Below are 20,123 nucleotides of genomic sequence, written 5' to 3'. Positions count from 1 at the left end.
ACAAAACTCAAAACTCGCTTTGTAACACTTATAATCTCTTTACAAGACAGGTCAAAAGAAATTTCTACAGCCAATATATTGAAAGAAACAGAAATCAAATATTGCAGTCACAGAGTCCGGACCTCCTCTCAAATTCAGGAGTCGTTCATTAACAAGTAATGACACTAGAAGCAGATGATCATTTATCAAGAAATCTGGGGCACCTGGGTGGCTCAGTGGGTTAAGCTTCTGCCTTCGGCTCAGGTCATGATCTCAGGGTCCTGGAATTGAGTCCCTCATTGGGCTCTCTGCTTGACAGGGAGCCTGCTTCCTCCTCTTTCTCTCTGCCTGCCTCTCTGCCTACTTGTGATTTCTCTCTGTCAAATAAATAAATAAAATCTTAAAAAAAAAAAAAAATCTAAACTCTGAAAACACCCAAACAATGACACTGTTCTAGAGGATTTCAAAATGGTTATTTAGCACCATGTTAAACATTCAGAGCACGCAATGATCAAAGAGAGACTTGTTCTAGTACATGATGCCTGATGGTGGCTTGATCCATGGACTGCAACAGTGGTAGCAGAGCGGCCGAACCTGAAGACAGAAGCAAGGCAGTCCAGACCGAATGGGCACTCACAAGGTTGTCAAGGCCATCTCACTGCTACATATTTAGGGATGTTTCTCACGAGTTCATGTTCAGATGGCTAACAACCATTATAAAACACCAATGTCCTTTCTGGATCAATGGGCTCTTTCGAGGTTATCTAAGATCTAGAAATATTGCAAACCCCAAATCTAAGAAGGGACCATATATTCCAAGTAAAAGATCTCATGTTGTACATCCAAGTGACATTCGAGGTGGTGACTAACATAAATTTGTTGCTACCGGGCGCCTGGGTGGCTCAGTGGGTTAAGCCGCTACCTTCGGCTCAGGTCATGATCTCAGGGTCCTGGAGTCGAGTCCCGCATCGGGCTCTCTGCTCAGCAGGGAGTCTGCTTCCCTCTCTCTCTCTCTCTCTGCCTGCCTCTCTACCTACTTGTGATCTCTGTCTGTCAAATAAATGAATAAAATCTTTAAAAAAAAAAAATTTGCTGCTACCACAACATGCCATCATCCAATCTTGTTTTGTTGTGCTCTCCTCTGTTCCTACTTTCTCACTCTCCTCTGCCTCCTCCCGGTGCACCAGCCATTTCCATAGCAACCATGGGTGTTAAAATGTGTTGAGGTGCCCGTGCTTAAAAACTTGCAATAAATTGGTCCCTGTCAGAACAAAGGATTACCTTATCTACTTACAAATTATGTTGAACCCTGCCCATTAAGTTCAGGGAGAAATTTAGCTTTTTACTTACTCATTACTAGATAATCAAAACCCAAACCCCTGAGATGATGCCATATTAAAGTTATCCTCGTCTCTTCAAGCTCTCAAACATCCCGTAAGGACAATAGAAATATCTTTTCCACATACACAAAGTCTGACCTTTCTACTTATACACTTTTCTGAAAATACTAAGCTCTTTATTCTCAAAATTTACAGCACAAGCTACACACAGTCTCTTACATTGGCTATTCTTACATTTCAAATAGCCTTTTGAGTAGCAAATAACCAAAGACCTACATTTAAAGAAAAAATTACACACTTAATACCATACAGACAGGAAATAAGCTCCCAGGTGACTAGGTAGCTCAAAATTCGGTTGTATGATAAATGGATTCAATTTTTAACATTTAAAACAATTAGAGCAGCATCATGTTCTGGGATGTTGCTAGAGATCTAACCTGCCACTGCTCTAAGTATGAGCCAGTACCTAAACTAGAAACTATCATGTCATAAAAGGCTTGAATAATTTATTATTTTATACTCCTGTAGAGAAAAAATTTTAGGGGATACTTTATTAAGCAGAGCTTGGGGCAAACTTTCAAAATATCAATTAAGTCATTTAACCTGACCATAGCGTATCTAGTACAGATGGCAAAGATCCGAGGACTATCATCCAAGGGCAAACAAAGGAACTACTAGGCTCCTGAGGGCTCATTCTTGGCTCTGACAGACTACGTATACATCATCTCTGCAAACTTCAAAACTCTACAAAAATTAGCCTTCACCTGAAGCAGATAAATCAAAATAAGAAGCCTAACTGGACTGAATATATACAAGTATGTCAAAATTTAAAAGGCCAAGGCAGCTTGACTAGGTGGTAAATTGATTTATCTGTAGTGATCTTCTATTAGCATGTAACCAAAGGACAGGTCTCACCCCACCAGTCCACCCCAGTAAACACAGGTTGCTAAAAGAGCACTACCATCTTCAAAGTTAACAACGGTCACTAGGGTAAAGGAAAAGTTTTTGGAAAAGAATGAGAAGTAAGGATGACATATGACCCTCTTACTTCATATACAAAAAATGCATTATTATTTTTGGAGTTGTCTATAGAATGGTCTCAATTGCAGCCAGTGCTAAATGTTGAATAAATCCCATTTCTAGAAGTCATCAACGAAAGGAAAAAAAAAAGAGAGAGAAAGAAAAAGTAAAAAATGTATAGCCTTAACCCAAAACTTACCTTCTCTAGAACTTCTGCATTTATGATGTGAGGTAGGCAGTGCAGGAATATTGCCTTCTTCTGTTCTTTTCCTGTAATTGGAACTTTCTTCTGCACTTTGCTGGAAAAAAAAAAAGGGAAAGATGTCTGTCAGTGCCATAAAAATGACTGAGACCCGGGGATGTAGCAGTTCCGTCCTGGCTCACCAGTCAGCGTGCGGCACAATGGGTTACGCACAAGAAAGAGATCTCTGGAGTTCGCAATAGTCATCAAATAAAGGCAACACCTCTCCTTAACTCACTGTGAGCAGCACTAAGAGAATCCCAAACCTAGGGGAATAAAAAAATCTATGCACAAAAGGCCAAAATCTACTGTTAAAAATAGGCTATCAATGAAAAGCCTCTAGACTACAAAATTAGGCATAATTCAGAAAACATGAGAAACCCTCAGCACATACCAAGAAGATCATAAAGTTCCCAGGTCTCAAGAAGCTTTAAGAATGGCCTGACATGAACTCAATTGCAAAAAGCCTGCTAAAATCTAATAAAGCAGTTTTCTCAAACACCTATATAAGGACACCATCACACACACAGGCATACACAAACCCCAAAGAAAATGCAACTGGAGGAACTGAAGATCAGAAGTGCTACATCCCAAAGAAAAATTCAGAGACTGGAACTCTGTTATGGGCAGAACAGAGAAGTTCACTCTGTCCCTGGTCTGTGAACTCCCAAGAACCTTTCTTGTTAAATTCTTACCACATTCAGAGAAAGGTCTTGGGAGTCCAAGATCCATAGGTACAGAGAAGGGGCCACTCTGTACAACAAAAGAAGTCACCGTGTGGTGATTTTACCTTCAGTTGGTCTTGACTTGGAATATCCATACTGTGATCCTGTGCGAGAGCGAGAGTCTGAGCAGCATCTGGATAGCAAGTAAAACAAAAGGAAAACCTTCCCTGGTAATAACCGTTCTTTCCACATAAAAAGGACCTCAGCAAACAACCCTGGAGCCAGGTGTGCTCCCTAAAGATGTACATCTCCATGTTGGCTGGGCAAAGCTCTCATCCAAAAGGGAAAAATCAAAACTGATAAAAACAGCAAAGACCAAGACAGGCTTTGTTCAAAATGTTATTACCAAAATGTAATCTGGGAGAAAATGAAAAATAACTAAAAAATGTTCATGGCAAACTTTCACATTTTTCTATGAAAGTGATTCCAACCAAGAAATAATGGAGAGTATTTTTTATTATCTCTTCCCACAGATGTTTATTATCCAATCTGCCTAACTTGTAAACCACAGCAAAAAAGTTCGGTCTTTAATTTTTACTTTCAACTGTTAAAGTTATACAGGGTTATGAAATCTGAAAATCTGGAATTTTCCTCACTTGCTTCATAACACAATAGCACCTCGTGCAAACTTACATTCTAAATTCCCAATACATGAATATGCAGTAGTTTTTTTAATTAACATGTTTTACTTAAAAAAAAAGTTTTATTTTTCCCAGTTACTATAATCATTTCCTAAGAAAGAAGGGAGAGCAGATAAAAGTTCTTCTCAAAGCCAGTGAAAGCAAAGAAAACAATAACCTGAGAGTAATTCTCAGATAGTCTGAGAGAAATGTATTTTGAGGACTTGGAAATTTTTCAAGCAGAACAGAAGATGAAAACTCAGCTACAGGAAAACGACAAAGTGCAGAGAATTTAGTAACCTAGACTGCTCATTATATGAGGTTATATGTAACTGAAATGTTCCCAAATAAGTCTACCAAGGGTTGGGTTCGTTAGCTACTATCAGGTCCAGAGACAAGACATTTATGGAGAACCCCATCCTCACGTCATAGAGGCTGCCAGGGAAAAGAATATGGATCCTCCAAGTGGTTTGATAATTCAGTTAGTTTGCACAACGCAAACAATTTCAGAACTGTAATCCTAAAGAGCGTGATTTCGACAAGAATTTTTATAGGTCAACAGAGAATACTGAGAAGTTTGAGAGACAGCATTTTCTGACCCCAGTGGTCTTCAAAGATCAACTAACGAGACAATGCAGATAAAGTATTTCTTTACTAAAGCAACTTGATATTGTCATTTATAGTTCTAATGCCTTCCTATATCTTCCTCAGGTTAAAACATTTAGAAGCAGGGCGCCTGCTGGTTCAATCTGTTGGGCATCTGCCTTCGACTAAGGTCATGATTACCAAGTCCTGGGACTGAGCCCCCTGCTCAGTGGAGAATCTGCTCCTCCCTCTTCTCCTGCCCCTCCCACCAACTAGTGAGTGAGCTCTCGCTCTCAAACGCCCTCTCTCAAATAAATCTTTTTTAAAAAAATGAAAATTTATAAGCAAAAAGAAATTATGTGGGAAAACCACAACATACAAAAGGAATTTTAAACTAAATAAAGCCTGTCATTTATTTGTCATTTTGTTGGTATACATGTGGAGATTTGGACAGATGCCTCATAAAAGAGCCACCTTTACTTTACACAATGACATTTTCTCAACCATCAAAATAAAAGGTTTAACCCACTTGCAAAGGTGTACAGCAGGTGATATAAAAAACATTTTTCTCGTTTGTCCTTTTAAATAAAACACAAGCAACCCAATTCATTCAGATCAACAGCAATAACCAACCACAAGCACCAAAGCAAGGGCAAGTCAAGAGCAGACAATCAAAAGTACTTTGGGGCAATATTCTGGTTTTTAACAAGGTACTATGGTTATACAAGATGTCAGTTATCATTTGGGGAATCTGGGTAAAGAATATTTGGAACCCTTTATTATACTTTTATTACTTTTTTCTAACTAAAATCATTTCAAAGTGACAAGAACAAACAAAATCTTTTAAACATTTCATGTTTAGAGAGAAATGTGTTAAGAAAAATTAATTGGGGCAAACTCTGTTATGACATCAATGTGTGGCACAATGAAAAGCCCAAGAACCAGTCAGTCAGAAATATCCGTTCTACCAATTATCAGTGGCACCTCATCTTGGACAAATCATTTATTCTATTAAGAGCAAAAACCAAAGGGGCGCCTGGATGGCTCAATCGTTAAGCGTCTGGCTCAGGTCATAATTCCAAGGTCCTGGAATCAAGCCCCGCATAGGGCTCCCTGCTCGGAGGGAAGCCTGCTCCTCCCTCTCCCACTCCCCCTGCCAATGTTATCCTCTCTCGCTGTGTCTCTCTCTGTCAAATAAATAGAATTAGGACGCCTGGGAGGCTCAGTTGTTAAGCATCTGCCTTCGGCTTGGTTCATGATCCCAGGGTCCTGGGACTGAGTCCCACATCGGGCTCCTTGCTCAGTGGGAAGCCTGCTTTTCTCTTGTGTTCCCTCTCTCGCCGTGTTTCCTCCTTCCGGCAAATAAATAAATAAAATCTTTAAAAAATAAATGAATAAAATAAAATAAAATCTTTTTTTAAAAAAAGCGAAAATCAAAACCACAAACAAACATCTCCAGACCTTCCTCACAAGGTTGTTGTTAGGATCAACTGAAATATTATTGAAATGTTCATTTTAATAGATGGCATGTTAAATGCTCCAAGTGCAAGAGAAAGAGAGAGGAAACGTGAGAATTAGACCCACTCGAGTTATCCAGAGAACAATCAGAAAACAAATTCTACTGAAAGCGTAGATCAGCAAATATAAAATCCTCCGTGCAGTTCAAGCCTGCAGTGAACATCCCAGGAAAGCCCTACTATTTCACAAGTGACTGAATTTCAATAAAGCGCTGTATTATTTGCAAGGCCTTCCCTCTCAACAGAAATTTAAAGCTGGGTGAAGTGGGCAAATGGCTCAATGAAGACAACAGGCTCCAAAATTCAATGTAAGTTCAAAGACACATTTCACTATGAAAGCAGTCTCTCTGCTCTCACGTTAAATCATAAATCTTTATTAGGACTGGATTCTTTTCAATTATTTGTTTCACTAAACTACTGGAAGATAACCAATCTAAAAGATCACAAACTTGGCTTTCTTTAAAGGATAAGGTTACCTAAAATCTAATTTGAGACGCACAAAAGGCCTTCACAGAGAAATGGGGGAGGGGGGTTCATTATTTGGAAAGGAGTAACAGATAGGGTTACATTTCAGTTATATCCAGTTTTCACCTATTTCTTCAGACCTCAGAGCAGTCCGCTTCCTGCACATACGGAATAAATTAAACCCAGAGGACAGTATTTAAAAGATATGGAATTGGGGCACCTGAGTGGCTCAGTGGATTAAGGCCTCTGCCTTCAGCTCAGGTCATGATCCCAGAGTCCTGGGATCGAGCCCCACATCAGGCTCTCAGCTAGGCAGGGAGCCTGCTTCCCTTCCTCTCTCTGCCTGTCTCTTTGCCTACTTGTGATCTCTGTCAAATAAATAAATAAAATCTTTAAAAAATATGGAATCAAGCAAAGGGTGTCAGATAAACTGACATTCATATAACAGAAAGCTAAAACCATTAGATGAAAGGTTCCTGGGGACCCTGATAACAGATAACAGCATGTGCGCCTACAGAATCAACATCACTGAAAGAGGGACAAGTCGACCTTTACATGGCTCAGGTATGATGCAAAAGATGTACAAAGCACCACCTACGAATTCTCAGCAAAAAATTTAAACTTGAAACTATTCAAGCGTTACTAGTTTAATGGAAATAAAAGAAACAGACAAGCACATTTAACGACATCATAAGAATACAATCTTGCAACCACTAGAATGTAGGAAATTCTATAGGACAAATGATCCATTTCTTCAACAAATAAATGACATAAAAATAAAAGGAGGATTGTTTTATAAAGATACTTACAGGCATATCAACCAAACGCAATGTGTGGACTTGGTCTGGATCTTGATTTCAACAAGCCAAATGTAAAAGGCCTTTCTGGGATAACTGGGGGTAAACTATACACACACTGGCTATTGGATAATATTATGGAGTTATTATTTATATTATTAATAATTTTCTTGGGTGTAAGAATGACACTGCAGTTCTGTTTAAAGGAAAATGGTCCTTATCTGTTCGAGATTTTAATGTTAACAATTACTAAGTCTAAGAGATGGGCATTACACTAATCTATCTAGTATATCTGAAATTTTCCACAATGAAGTTAACATCCTAATAACATTCTTTATGACAGGTGTCCCTCCCAATCATGCCAACACAGCATTTCATTTCCATCTTAATCCTGCTTGTTTTCCCATCATTTGCCCCCTTGAGCTCAAAGCTGTGATACAGGTTGAAGAAAGAGGATGTGACGTACCTGTAGTAGCAGAGGCTAAAGTGATAAGATTCTTTCTTAGCATATCATAGAGAGGGCTGTCAGAGACAAAAACAAAAACAAAAACTTAATAACCCCATGGTTTTCCATTAAAATGTTATATGTCTATTTGGTACATGATCTTTCAACTTTCTCTGTAACACATGGAGAAGCAGAATGTTTTCCCCAGAATAGATTTGTTTGTAATTATTTAAATGTCAAGATACTCATGTCCAAGTGCTTGTGTTACTTTGCCACCATTAAGACACTAATTAATTTACATTTTATTTAATGAGCTAACAGTAACACAAGATTTCCCTTGGAGACCATTTCTTCCCACGAGGAATTAAGTTTTACAATTTTAACTGGGGAAGGGGTGGAAGGGAGTCTAACCACAGTAGGACAAAATGAGCGCAGAAGAAACAGTCATCACAAAGCTATAGAAAGAAAACAATGGCTTCTTAATTACTAATCTGCTTTTCACTCTGTAACAACCATTTACACCCCCATGTGGCTGGAGAAAGTTGCACAACAGGTCAAAGAAGTTCTACTGTGATTCTTATGAAGCCCATCTTCGACCTCAAACCGCCCAGCCATGCTACATTTCGCTCATCAGCTCAGTCTTCCTCTCTGTAACAGCTGCTTCACAAAATTCTAACCTAGCCACACCAAGCTCCTCCTACCCAGGCCTTTGCACATGATGTTCAATCTGCCAGTTCTCCAACCCTCTCCCAGAGCACTCCCATTCCTCACTCATCCTGCAGCTCTCGGCTCAAATAGCACTTCCTCAAGGAACCATACAGACCCCAACCAATAAGACCCTAAATCCCACCCCAACGCAGCTTCATGTACCTCTTTGTCTCTAACTCTCACAGTGTAATTTACTAAGTGCGGTGTGATAACCTGAAAGAAGACGGGGAAGAGCATCCACTGTCTCACTGCTCCTTAAACTCCATAGAATCTGAGATCGCTGTTCACGAACACATTCTCAGGGCCTCACAGGAGACCCTTAAATATTGATTGACTAAAGGAATAAATAACCACTAATACCCTATGGAGACTGAGTTGTTAGAAGCACCCAAAAAGACAAACAAATCTTCAATCTTCTTACCTTGGATCTTTCACGGAGAAGCTCTGACGTCCTAGCAGTTCTCCTAAAAGATCTCCGCCACAATACACCATATGCTGCTCCCGCTGATCATAAAGCTTCTTCACCATTATGTACTGGCCGAGATAATGCATGACCTGCAGGGCAATAAAACCACAGGAAGAGGTCTGCCCAGCTGCTCCAAACACAAGTTAATTATGAGAAGGGAAGGTACATTAGTTTGTTAGAAAAAGAGAAACCATGAGTGAGCATGAATGTCAGTGCTTGTGGAAGGAGTCCTATGACAAGACGGTTGTCCCCAACTACTAGGTTCAGCCACTTATTATCTTGCTGGACATCAAGAGACTTACTTTTAAAATAGAAACGCAGTGGTCTGACAGTGAGAAAGAGTGTTGAATTTACCTAGTATCCCCATAAAAATGTTCTTACGAGTCCAAATAAAGAGGCCTATTCCATGACTAGAATAAACTTTATATGTGCCTGGTCCATAAAAATATATTCCAAGTCCAGGGACACATAACTCTAAGACGCTTCTGATGCATATTCCTTTAATTCTTTTTTGGCAAATGAAGTACAATGGTTAACAAGCCATCGGCACCGTAAGTGCATAAAACACAGAATCTAGTGTCTATCAAATAAAAATTTAGTCTATCTGGCTTTTTTCACAGAGTTCACAAAAATGGAAAGAACTCAGACAAGATCATGATTCAAAAGTTTTAAGTGATCTATTTTTTCCTAATGTTTTCTCCATGCAGATTTTTAAAAAATAACTTAATAATTAAGTTCACTTAATGACAGTAAGACCTCTGCTGTCAGAGACCACATGCAAACCAAAGCGGCTATCTGTATCTTTAGGCCCCAACTTCTCAGGAACTATTAGATACCTGCACAGAAGATGTTTCCAACACTGTCCCCATTATATTGGTACAATAATGCTCCTAAGCTCCCTTCTATACCAAGCAACATTTCACCCCAGATCATCAAATACCTAGGGGGAAGTAAGATGGGGAAGAACAACCACTGGAAGAGGAAAAGGAGGAAGTTTTATATTTTATCAGTCCAACTTCCGGAAGAAATAAATCCAAAATAAGCTCTTCTAAGATAATATAGATCATCTACCCTATAAATGTGTACATAATTGTCTGCAGCCACTGCCACAGCATCACCACCTCTAACTCCCAGAGCTCCAGCTGAAGAAGGGGGAGAAGGTAAGACCTCTACACTAGGGCTTGCACAAAGCAGACCACTCGAATATCAACTGGTGGTAAAGCTCTGAAGAAGTGACTGACTACAAAAAGCCACTTGCAAGAGTGTGCCCTCTTCTGGAGGGGTGAAGAAACCTCACCGTTACAGTCCTGGTACTGCTGCACCTGTGAAATCGGACACTATCACAAGTCCACTGAACAGATCTGCAAGCTTCCATTCCAGCATCTGGTGCAAAAAAGTGTTCAGGGACACCTGGCAGGCTCAGTCAGTAAAGCATGTGACCCCTCATCTCAGGGCTGTGAGCTCAAGCTCCACATTAGGTGTAGAGATCACTTAAAAATAAAATCTTAGGGGCGCCTGGGTGGCTCAGGGGGTTGGGCGTCTGCTTTCGGCTCAGGTCATGGTCCCAGGGTCCTGGGATCAGGCCCCGCATCGGATTCCCTGCTCGGTAGGGAGCCTGCTTCTCCCTCTCTCTCTGCCTGGCTTTCTGCCTGCTTGTGATCTCTCTCTGCCGGATAAATAAATAAAATCTTTTTAAAAAATAAATAAATAAATAAATAAAAATAAAATCTTAAAAAATAATAAAATAAAATAAATGCATTCAGCAAAAAAACATTAAAATAAAACATTAATAATGTATACAAAATTACTACTCTCATTATACCGTACTGCCTCAACGCACATACTGAGAACCAATATTTAAAAATAAAAAATTAGCAGGGTGCTGGGTAGCGGGGGTTAACCAGGGTTAAAGCCTCTGCCTTTGACTTGGGTCATGATCCCAGGGTCCTGGGATCAAGCCCCGCATCAGGCTCTCTGCTCAGCATGGAGCCTGCTTCCCTTCCTCTGCCTCTCTGCCTACTTGTGATTTCTGTCTGGCAAATAAGTAAATAAAATCTTTAAAAAAATAAAAATAAAAAATAAAAAATTAGGGGCGCCTGGGTGGCTCAGTCGGTTGAGTCGCTGCCTTCAGCTCAGGTCATGATCCAGTCATGATCCCATCATGATCCCAAGGTCCTGGGATCGAATCCTGTATCAGGTTCCTTGTCCAGCAGGGAGCCTGCTTTTCTCTCTACCTCTACATGCCATTCTGCCTGCTTGTGCTCTCTCTCTCTGACAAATAAAGAAAATGTTTTTTAAAATAATAATAATAAAATCTTTAAAAAATTAAAAATATTAGGAAATTCTTCTTTATGCACCAGGTAAGGTCAAAATTCATAATAGAGAGCTTCATATAAACTGACTCATTGCAATTTCTTCCCCAGTAAAATATTCTTTCTGACCAATATGTACTTAATTTCTTCTTAACCCAGGAAACCTCTACCACAGGACTGAAGGAGATAGCATAATTCATTTTAACAACTTTACTGATATAAAATTCCATACATCAGGGGACCTGGGTGGCTCAGTCAGTTAAGTCAGTTAAGCACGGACTTGTGGTTTTTGGCTCAGGTCACAATCTTATGGGGGTCATGAGATCATCGAGCCCCACACCAGGTCCCACACTTAGTACAGAGGCTGCTTGAAAATTCTCTGTCCCTTCTCCAATGCATACGCCCCTGCACTCTTTCTCTCAAATAATTTTTTTTTTTTAATTCATACTTTGGGACACCTGGGTGGCTCAGTCGGTTGGGTGTCTGCCTTTGGCTGAGGTCATGATCCCAGGGTTCCGGGTTTGAGTCCCACATGGGGCTCCTTGCTCTGCGGGGAGCCTGCTTCTCCCTCTGCCTGCTGCTCCCCCTGCTTGTGATCTCTCTCTCTCTCTTTCTCTGACAAATAAGTAAATAAATAAAATCTTTAATAAAAAAAGATAAAAAATAAAAATCCATACTTCAATAATAGTTTCAGAATTCTAAAGATACAGTCCAAAATGATGTACTTAATTTAAAATGATAAAGTAAATATGAATATTCTAGAAAATCTAAAATGCTCCCAATTTGTTTCCTTGAGAGATATAATGGCTCAGAAGTTCAGTGTTCCTTAAGTATTTCAGAAAAGTTTAAAAAAAAAAGCTTGATAATTTTGTTTCTTCCCATTAGAAAAGGTTAGATTTTTATCCTACTAAATGCAAGCAGTTCAGAGAGATTAACATTTTAATACTGAGTCTTTTCCACTTAAGGAATTCAATTTGGTTTTGTTAAAAAACAAAACAAAACAAAAAACCTGTAGATGCTAAATAAGTTATTTAAATGCATAAGTGTTTAAAATAACTCACAGTGCTCAGAAGAGTATCTGACACATTTATAATGAAAAATCACTGCATTTAATTCCTGCCTGGCAGTACATCCTATAAATCATAGACAGTGTCAATTTTTAATCTTGTACACGCTTTGCATTTTAACTCGGAGATCAATGAATTCACAGTTAATTTTATGTTTGGCTGACAACATACTTCAAAAGGAAATTTAAAGGAAATATGAAGTTGAATTTAGCTCAGCAGTCTTTAAAACAAGCAAAAGTTGCCTTTCCAGTACTTCAGGAAGAGAATTTCCTTTCTTGGGCCTGATGTCAGAACTACATATTCATCAGCTACTACTTTTTTTCTTTTCATCAGCGTTTACTTCTCAGCTGTTCTTATAACTGAGAATTCTCAAGGTGCCTGGGAGGCTCAGTGGGTTAAAGCCTCTGCCTCTGGCTCAGGTCATGATCCCAGGGTCCTGGGATTGAGCCTCTTATCGGGTTCTCTGCTCAGCAGGGAGCCTGCTTCCTCCTCTCTCTCTCTCTCTCTCTCTCTCTGTCTGCCCTTCTGCCTACTTGTGATCTGTCAAATAAATAAATAAAATCTTTAAAAAAAAACAAAAACAAAAACTGAGAATTATCTTTGACGGCTTACCTCTTTAACAGTGAACATTTCTCCTTGTGCACCTGCTGCCTGCAAAATCTTCAAAAGTGGCTGTTTTGGTCGTACCTGATAGAAACATTGAAAAAACCTGTTATTTATATTCCAACTAGCTTGGTTTCTCAAACCCTAGGGAACAAGAAAAGCTCCTTAAATATATATATATTTTTAACAAACCCTGGTAGATACTTACCATCTAATAACAAACAATCTTCCAATACCTACAATAATAGCAGATAATCGGACTACTACCTGTTACCTCTCTGAAAAATCACATTTTCAAAAGACAACACATTGACACCTGCTAAGACGGCCAAAATCAAAAGAAAAAAGGAAACAAACATTGGCAAGCGTGTGGAGAAACTGGAACCCTTGTGCACAGCTGGTGGGAAGATAAATGGTTCAGTTGCTGTGGAAAATAGTTTGGCAGTTTCTCAGAAAGTTGAACACAAAATTATCATATGACCCAGGAGTTCCTCTCCTAGGTATATACCCCAAAGAACTGAAAGTAGAACTCAAACAAGTATTTGTACACCAGTGTTCCCAGGAACATGATTCACAACAGCCAAAAGATGGAACAACCCAAACAGCGCCAACAGGTGGGCAGAAAAACCAGATGTGGCATAAACACACAAGGGATAGTGACTTTGACATCTCTTGACTCTGACTGTGGAGTCCGTCTTTAACCACACAGTTTTATCTTTAAAATTTTTATGGTCAAATTTGTCTCTCTCTTCCTCTTACAGCTTCTTTGGTTTTGTCCTAAGGCCCCTCTCATCCTGAAGTTTCACAACCATTTCCTAAATTTTCCTCTAACATTATTTCACTCTTTACATTTAAATCTTCATCTACCTGGAATTTGTTTTTGTACAAAGTTTGAGGTCTTCATTTGTTTTCTTCCAGAGATGGACAATTATATCAAACCCATCTATTATACAAGCCACATTTTCCCCCAACAAATCCAAATTCTACTTTCATCATCCACTAAGGTACACAATACTATATGTATTGTGCAATGTTTATGAAGACAGGTGACAAAATTATGTATTTTTACATGTTAGAGGAAAAGAACTGAAACAAGACACACCTAATTAGTAATAGTGTTGTCTTAGGGAGAGGGGATTTTGGGCAAAGAAGGGAAGAGACAGTCAAGGAGTCTCTATAGCTAAATACTTTATAAATAAACACATTATAAAACTGAATTTTATAAGAATACATTTGCTATATTTACAATTTAAAATTAATTTTAAAGAAAACAAGCTTGTTAAAATGAAGCAAGAGAGATGGAAAACAAACATATAACTTGGCCCCAAATTCTCCATTAGCCACCCATATCCTAAAACATAAATTTTCAAAATGTACTGTATTTTAAGCAATGTGTAACCTCCACATCTTTATTTAACCAATAATCAATTCAAATTTTGAGCAGTGAAACTATTTATTAGTTTCCCTAATACGGAATTTAAAAAATAATCCTTTCTGCTCTACATAAAATCCTAAGTCAGTAAAAGTCAGTAAAGTTACTACGTGCTCCAACTCAATTTTTTAAAAGCTTACAGAAAACTAGGAATGCCTAAAAATGATTTACCTGATTGGTCTGTTCTGGAGAGATCCTGCAAGCACTGTCAGAAGTTGAACACTGGGCAGAGGTGGAAAGTGAGGTCATTTTGGCAGTGAAGAAATTGCCGTCTGCTGATAAATCTACAAGGAAAAAAAAAGTTATGAAATCTCTTCTAAAGCAGAAAATTTTCACTTTGAAGATTTACAAAACAGCAGCCAGCAGAAGGTTAAAAAAAAAAAAGACACATGTATCAGAGGACCCTACACAAATGGTTCTCGATACTCTTCTGATCCCTTTCTAAATTCAGATCCTCCAAAAAACTGGAGAGCTTAATTAAGAGTCAGAGCCATCCATGCTTCCCTCAGGTGAAGTCCGAAACAGAAACAGGTTCAGGCATGCTCCAACTTCCACAGTGATGATAATGAGTAAACTGTTTTAGCCGAAAGTCAAATTCACAATCATTACCTCCCCAATGGGTATCAGGGTTTCAGTAACTCCTCCCCTCTTAACAGTGCTCAAGAGCACCCCCTGGAAGACAACAGATCATAGAGCTGGGGGAATTGCCAAGATTAAGTAATAGATTTATGATTCCAAGGGCATATCAAGAAAAACCTCTGCAACATGTTGAAACATGTCTTGGCCAAGCAACTGCAAGAAAGTGAGAGTCAAATTACTCAGTATCAGTTAAGGCAGTTAGTTTTTAATACCTGCCAACGCCAAAGAGTATAGCAACTAAATGCCTATAAAATGGGTTAAGCCAAGGTGGGAACATAACGTGTGCCAAACCTAAAGAGTATAGCGATCCCTACAAGATGGGTTAAGCCAAAGTGGACATCTATCATCAAGGAAAGCTGTAACACGAAATGAAATAGAGTAAGGCTCAGTGAAAATTTTTCAACTTCTACCATCTCTCCTTTAAAAAAAAAATTTTTTTTGAAGAGGGAAAATAAATTTTTAAATAAACTTGTTAAAGTTTACCATCGGGTCTTTTTCTAGTAAAAAGGTGATAAGTGATCAGTGAAATTTGTGATAACAAGCCACATCAGGGAAAAGGTGAAAGGGGCCTGGAAAAACTGACAAATGGTCTGGATAAAACTAACAAGATTCCTCAGTCTTCTGAGAATACTTACTGACTCTAACACAATTCAAATTCCTCCCTCCCCCATCGGCTTCCCTTGCCACAAAATGGGAAGTCAAATAGGATACAAGCATAATTTACAATTTTAAAGTAGCTAGCTTTTAAATAGCATTTCAAACCTTATACCTAAAACGCCAGTCCAGATCTCCCCAAACCTGCCAGTCCTGCAGTCCTCCCCACCTTAGCAATCAACAACTCCATCCTTCCAGCTACTCAGGTCAACGACCTTGAAGCCATCCCGGATTTCTTTCACATTCCACACCCAGTTCATGAATAAACTGGAGAGCTGTTATCTTCAAAATACAAACTCTAGCCATTTCTCACCACTTCCACTATTACTGCACAAATCCAAACCACCTACCTCTCAACTGCACTACCCTCCTAAGGTTTTCTTGCTCCCACCCTTGCCCCTCGAGCTCCTAACCTCCTCCTCCTTTTGTCTACTCAAATATCAGTTTACCGAGGAGGCCTTCCATGACTACCCATTTTTAAAACTGCAGCTCCCAACCCCCAGTATTCCCTATCCTTCTCTGCCTTATTTTTCTGTATCGTCCTTATTACCAACCAACATACTATACGTTCTAATTCCTTATCATGTAAAACAGAAGCAGCAAGAGGGCAGAGATTTGTATTTATTCATTAATCAGTCCCTGATGCCGAAACTGACAATTACATACATGTTACTGTAGAGTAACATGATGGTCACAAGTATCACTAACAGTGTGGATGCTGGGTGCCTGGCTGGCTTAGTGGGTGGAGCATGCGACTTTTGATCTCAGGACTGTAACCCCGCGTTCAGTCTGCACTTAACCAAAAATAAAATCTTAAAAATAAAGAAATAACAGTGTGAACGGTTTCCAAAAATGGTCTTCAATGCATCTCCCAAGTAGCTCTGTGACATTTATCAACAGAATACAGCGGAAGTGGTAATGTGCCAATTCCAAGCGCTGGCAGCTTCATTTTTTGTGCTCTTGGAGACCCGTAAAATCTGACTGCTTTCCTAGAGACCACATAAAAGGGCCGTGTGGGGAGGACTAGTTGTCCAGCTCATCACAGCCTTCTAGCCACTCCCTCCAAAGCACCACGTATAACAGGACATTCCAAAAGCAGCTACTGCTTGACCAGAGCTGCACGACAGGCAAGAACCATCCAACTAAGCCCACAAAATCGTAAGAATAAATCAAATGGCTGTTGTTTTAACTAAGTTGTTGCGTGGTTTATGACACAGCACTAGATAATCAAAACAAAAGGCGCAGACTCTGTATCAGGCACACATTAACCCATTTAATACATTTAATAACCCTATGATGTAGGTAAAAGAATTATTACTATTATTTATAGTATAATAATTACTTATAGTATAATAATTATTAGTAGAATATAATAAACATTATTCTTTGTTTTACATCTAAGGCAAGAGAAGCATAGAGATGTTATTTGCCCAAGATAATACAATTCAGTGAATTGCTGGAGTCGATTTCAAACTCAAGAGTTCTAAAGACCTCACTTAGTAATATATTTTTGCCCCTTAGACCTCAATATACAGAATTAATCATAATCCTTTTCTTCAACAGACTCTCATTGTTTATCAGCACATGACCCACTTTTCCTTGATTCTTCCTGATGCAATAAACATCCTCAAGGCAGTACTCTTGACAACCACCTACATTTAACTATAATATCCTTCCCTAGCCCATTCCCCTGCCTCTCCCCAACAATCATCCTTATCCTGTTTTGATTTTCTTTCCTTCCTTTTTATGCATTTTAGTGCATCAAAATGGAATGTTACAAGTAAGTATTTTTAAGTTAGCTGCTTTTAACTTAAAAGAAGCAGATATAGTAATTTTTGAGATTTTTGTTTCACTAACAATTCCTACTGTTTTGTCACTTTTTTTTTTTTATTATTATTAACATATAATGTATTATTGGGGCACCTGGGCGGCTCAGTGGGTTAAAGCCTCTGCCTTCAGCTCAGGTCATGGTCCCAGGATCCTGGGAACGAGCCCCACATCAGGCTCTCTGCTCAGCAGGGAGTCTGCTTCCTCCTCTCTGCCTGCCTCTCTACCTACTTGTGATCTCTGTCAAATAAATAAAATCTTTTAAAATATATATAATATATAATACCCAGTGTTCATTACATCATGTGCCCTCCTTAATGTCCATCACCTAGTTACCCCATACCCCACCCCTCCAGCAATCTTGTTTCCTGTAATTAAGAGTCCTTAGTTCTTTTTTAAAAAAATTTTATTGTAAACTAAATATAACATAAAATTTACCATTTTTAAGTGTACAATTTAGTAACATTAAGTATGTTCACAATACTGTACACCATAAAAACTATCCATTTCCAGAACTTTTTAATCACCCAAACTGAAACTCTGCACCCATTAAACAATGAACTCTCCAATGACCTCCTCCCCTCAGGGCCTTGTGATCAAAATCCTACTTTCTGTCTCTATGAATATGCCTATACTAGATAACTCATATAAGTAAAATCACAATATTTGTCCTTTGGTGTCTAGCTTATATCACTTAGCATAATGTTTTCAAGATACATCGATGTCTTAGCATACCTTATTTTTCATTCATTTTGACTGCTGTATAATAATCCACTGTCTGATGAACATTTGGATAGTTTCTACGTTTTTACTATTATGAAAAGTGCTACTAGTAATATTCATGTAGATGTGCAAAAAAGGTGTCTCTTGGGCAGATCTACAAAAGAAACTGCTCACTCATAGCATACATGAATACTCACCTTTAGGAACTGATACCAAAGTGTTTTCAAAGTGTGTGCACCAATCCACAATCCCAACAAGAATCTGTAAGATAGCCTGTGAATCCATCTCCTCTTCACTATTTGATGTCATAAAACTTTTTTAACTTTTGCCAATAGGTATGGGCTTTTTCTCTGTTCACTAATGATGATACTAAATCTCTTCATCTGCTTAGCAGCCTTGCTTCCTCTTCTATGAAACATCAGCTCATGTCTTCTGGACATTTTCCTGATTTTGTTATACTTAGTTTGTAATAGTTATTTATAAATTTTTAATATTAGCCCTATGTCAACTGGGTGTCCTGCAAATACCTTAACTTATATCGTCTTTTCGATTTCCTAGAAGGTACTTGTATGAAAAGTTAATAAAATCAAATTTATATTTATCCATCTTCTCTTTTTTTAGTCAATGGCCCCTCTGATGTAAGCACTCTTTTATTCCCCGAAGTCTCATATTCACCAATCCTTTCTACTAAAAATTTGCAAGTGTGTGCGGTGAAAGGATGACATTTTAAGACCTTTAAATTCTTAATCTGGAATTGACTTTTTTCTTTTTAGAGATCAATTTTACTCTTCTTCCCTATAGATAGCCATTTTTCCAGCTCAGTTTATTGAACACGCATTCTTTCCTGCCAGCCACCTCTTTTGTACACCGAATTTTCCTTACATACATGGGTGCTTGAGTTCTCTATTCTACTCCAAGAACTGATCAATCTGTTTACTCAATTTAACATTGTCTTAATTCCTATCTTATAATAAGTATTCCTATCCAGTAAAGCAAGTCTTTTCCTCCATGTTCTTTTTTACAAGTGACAGGCTTATTCTTGGCCCCCCAACTTCTTAAAATTTTTAACTTTTTAAGTTTTCGATTTTAATTCCAATTTAGTTAACATTAGTTTCAGGTGTGCAATATAATGATTCAACAATTTTCTTTTTTTCTTTTTTTGGTCAGAGTGAGTGAGCACAGGCAAAGTGGCAGGCAGAGGCAGAGGGAGAAGCAGGGTCCCCACCGTGCAAGGAGCCCGATGCAGGACTCAATCTCAGGACGCCGGGATGATGACCGGAGCAGAAGGCAGCTGCCCAACCAATTGAGCCACCCAGGCGTCCCTGATTCAACAATTCCATACATTTCTCAGTGCTCACTGTAAGTGTACTTTTTAATCTCCATCACCTATTTCACCCAACCCCCACCCACTTTCCCTCTCTTCTGGTAACCATCAGTTTGTTCTCTGTGAGTTTGTTTTCTTAGTTTGTCTCCTTTTTTTCCCTTTGCTCTTTGTATTATTTCTTAAATACCTCATGAGTGAAATCATATTTGGTTTTCCTCTTATTTCGCTTTGCATTACACTCTCTAGCTCCATCCATGTTGCAAATGACAAGATTTCTCTTCTCTCTTATAGCTGGACAATATTCCAACATACTGAGCATATACACCAACCTTCTTTATCCATTTATCAATAGATACTTTGGCTGCTTCCATAATTTGGCTATTGTACGTAATGCTGCAATGAACATAGGGATGCATGTATCCCTTTGAGCTAGTGCTTCGTACTTTGGGGGTAAATACTCAGTAGCGCAACTACTGGATCATAGGGTACTTCTATTTATGCTTTTTGAGGAACCTCCATACTATCTCCCACAGTGGCTGCACCAGTTTGCCTTCCCGGTCCTTATCTCTTCCATATAAATATTAGCATCATCTTTACCAAGTTCCATAAAAATTCCTGTTGGGATTTTGAATGA

The 20,123-nt window shown here is 38.7% G+C and overlaps 1 protein-coding gene across 6 annotated transcripts in view; it reads right to left on the bottom strand.

Moving 5' to 3' along the window:
* MDM4 (MDM4 regulator of p53) overlaps window positions 1–20,123 on the bottom strand; it is a 40,379-nt gene that overhangs the window by 7,209 nt on the left and 13,047 nt on the right. For 3 of the 6 annotated variants that reach the window (XR_009347626.1, XM_059146965.1, XM_059146966.1), the window contains exons 2-7: window positions 14,494–14,606; window positions 12,900–12,974; window positions 8,864–8,997; window positions 7,756–7,811; window positions 3,371–3,438; window positions 2,539–2,638 (exon numbers count right to left, since the gene is read on the bottom strand). Coding sequence is in view for 5 of the 6 variants with exons in the window: in XM_059146965.1 (XP_059002948.1) it covers window positions 2,539–2,638; window positions 3,371–3,438; window positions 7,756–7,811; window positions 8,864–8,997; window positions 12,900–12,974; window positions 14,494–14,571 (511 nt within the window). In the remaining variant the exon portion in view is untranslated. The remainder of the gene's footprint in view (window positions 1–2,538; window positions 2,639–3,370; window positions 3,439–7,755; window positions 7,812–8,863; window positions 8,998–12,899; window positions 12,975–14,493; window positions 14,607–20,123) is intronic. The other 3 variants (XM_059146970.1, XM_059146968.1, XM_059146967.1) reach the window with 1 other exon arrangement.

The sequence above is a fragment of the Mustela lutreola genome, chromosome 14 (assembly GCF_030435805.1).
Source record: "Mustela lutreola isolate mMusLut2 chromosome 14, mMusLut2.pri, whole genome shotgun sequence".
Lineage (NCBI taxonomy): Eukaryota > Metazoa > Chordata > Mammalia > Carnivora > Mustelidae > Mustela > Mustela lutreola.
This window is presented reverse-complemented; position numbering and strand designations above follow the sequence as displayed.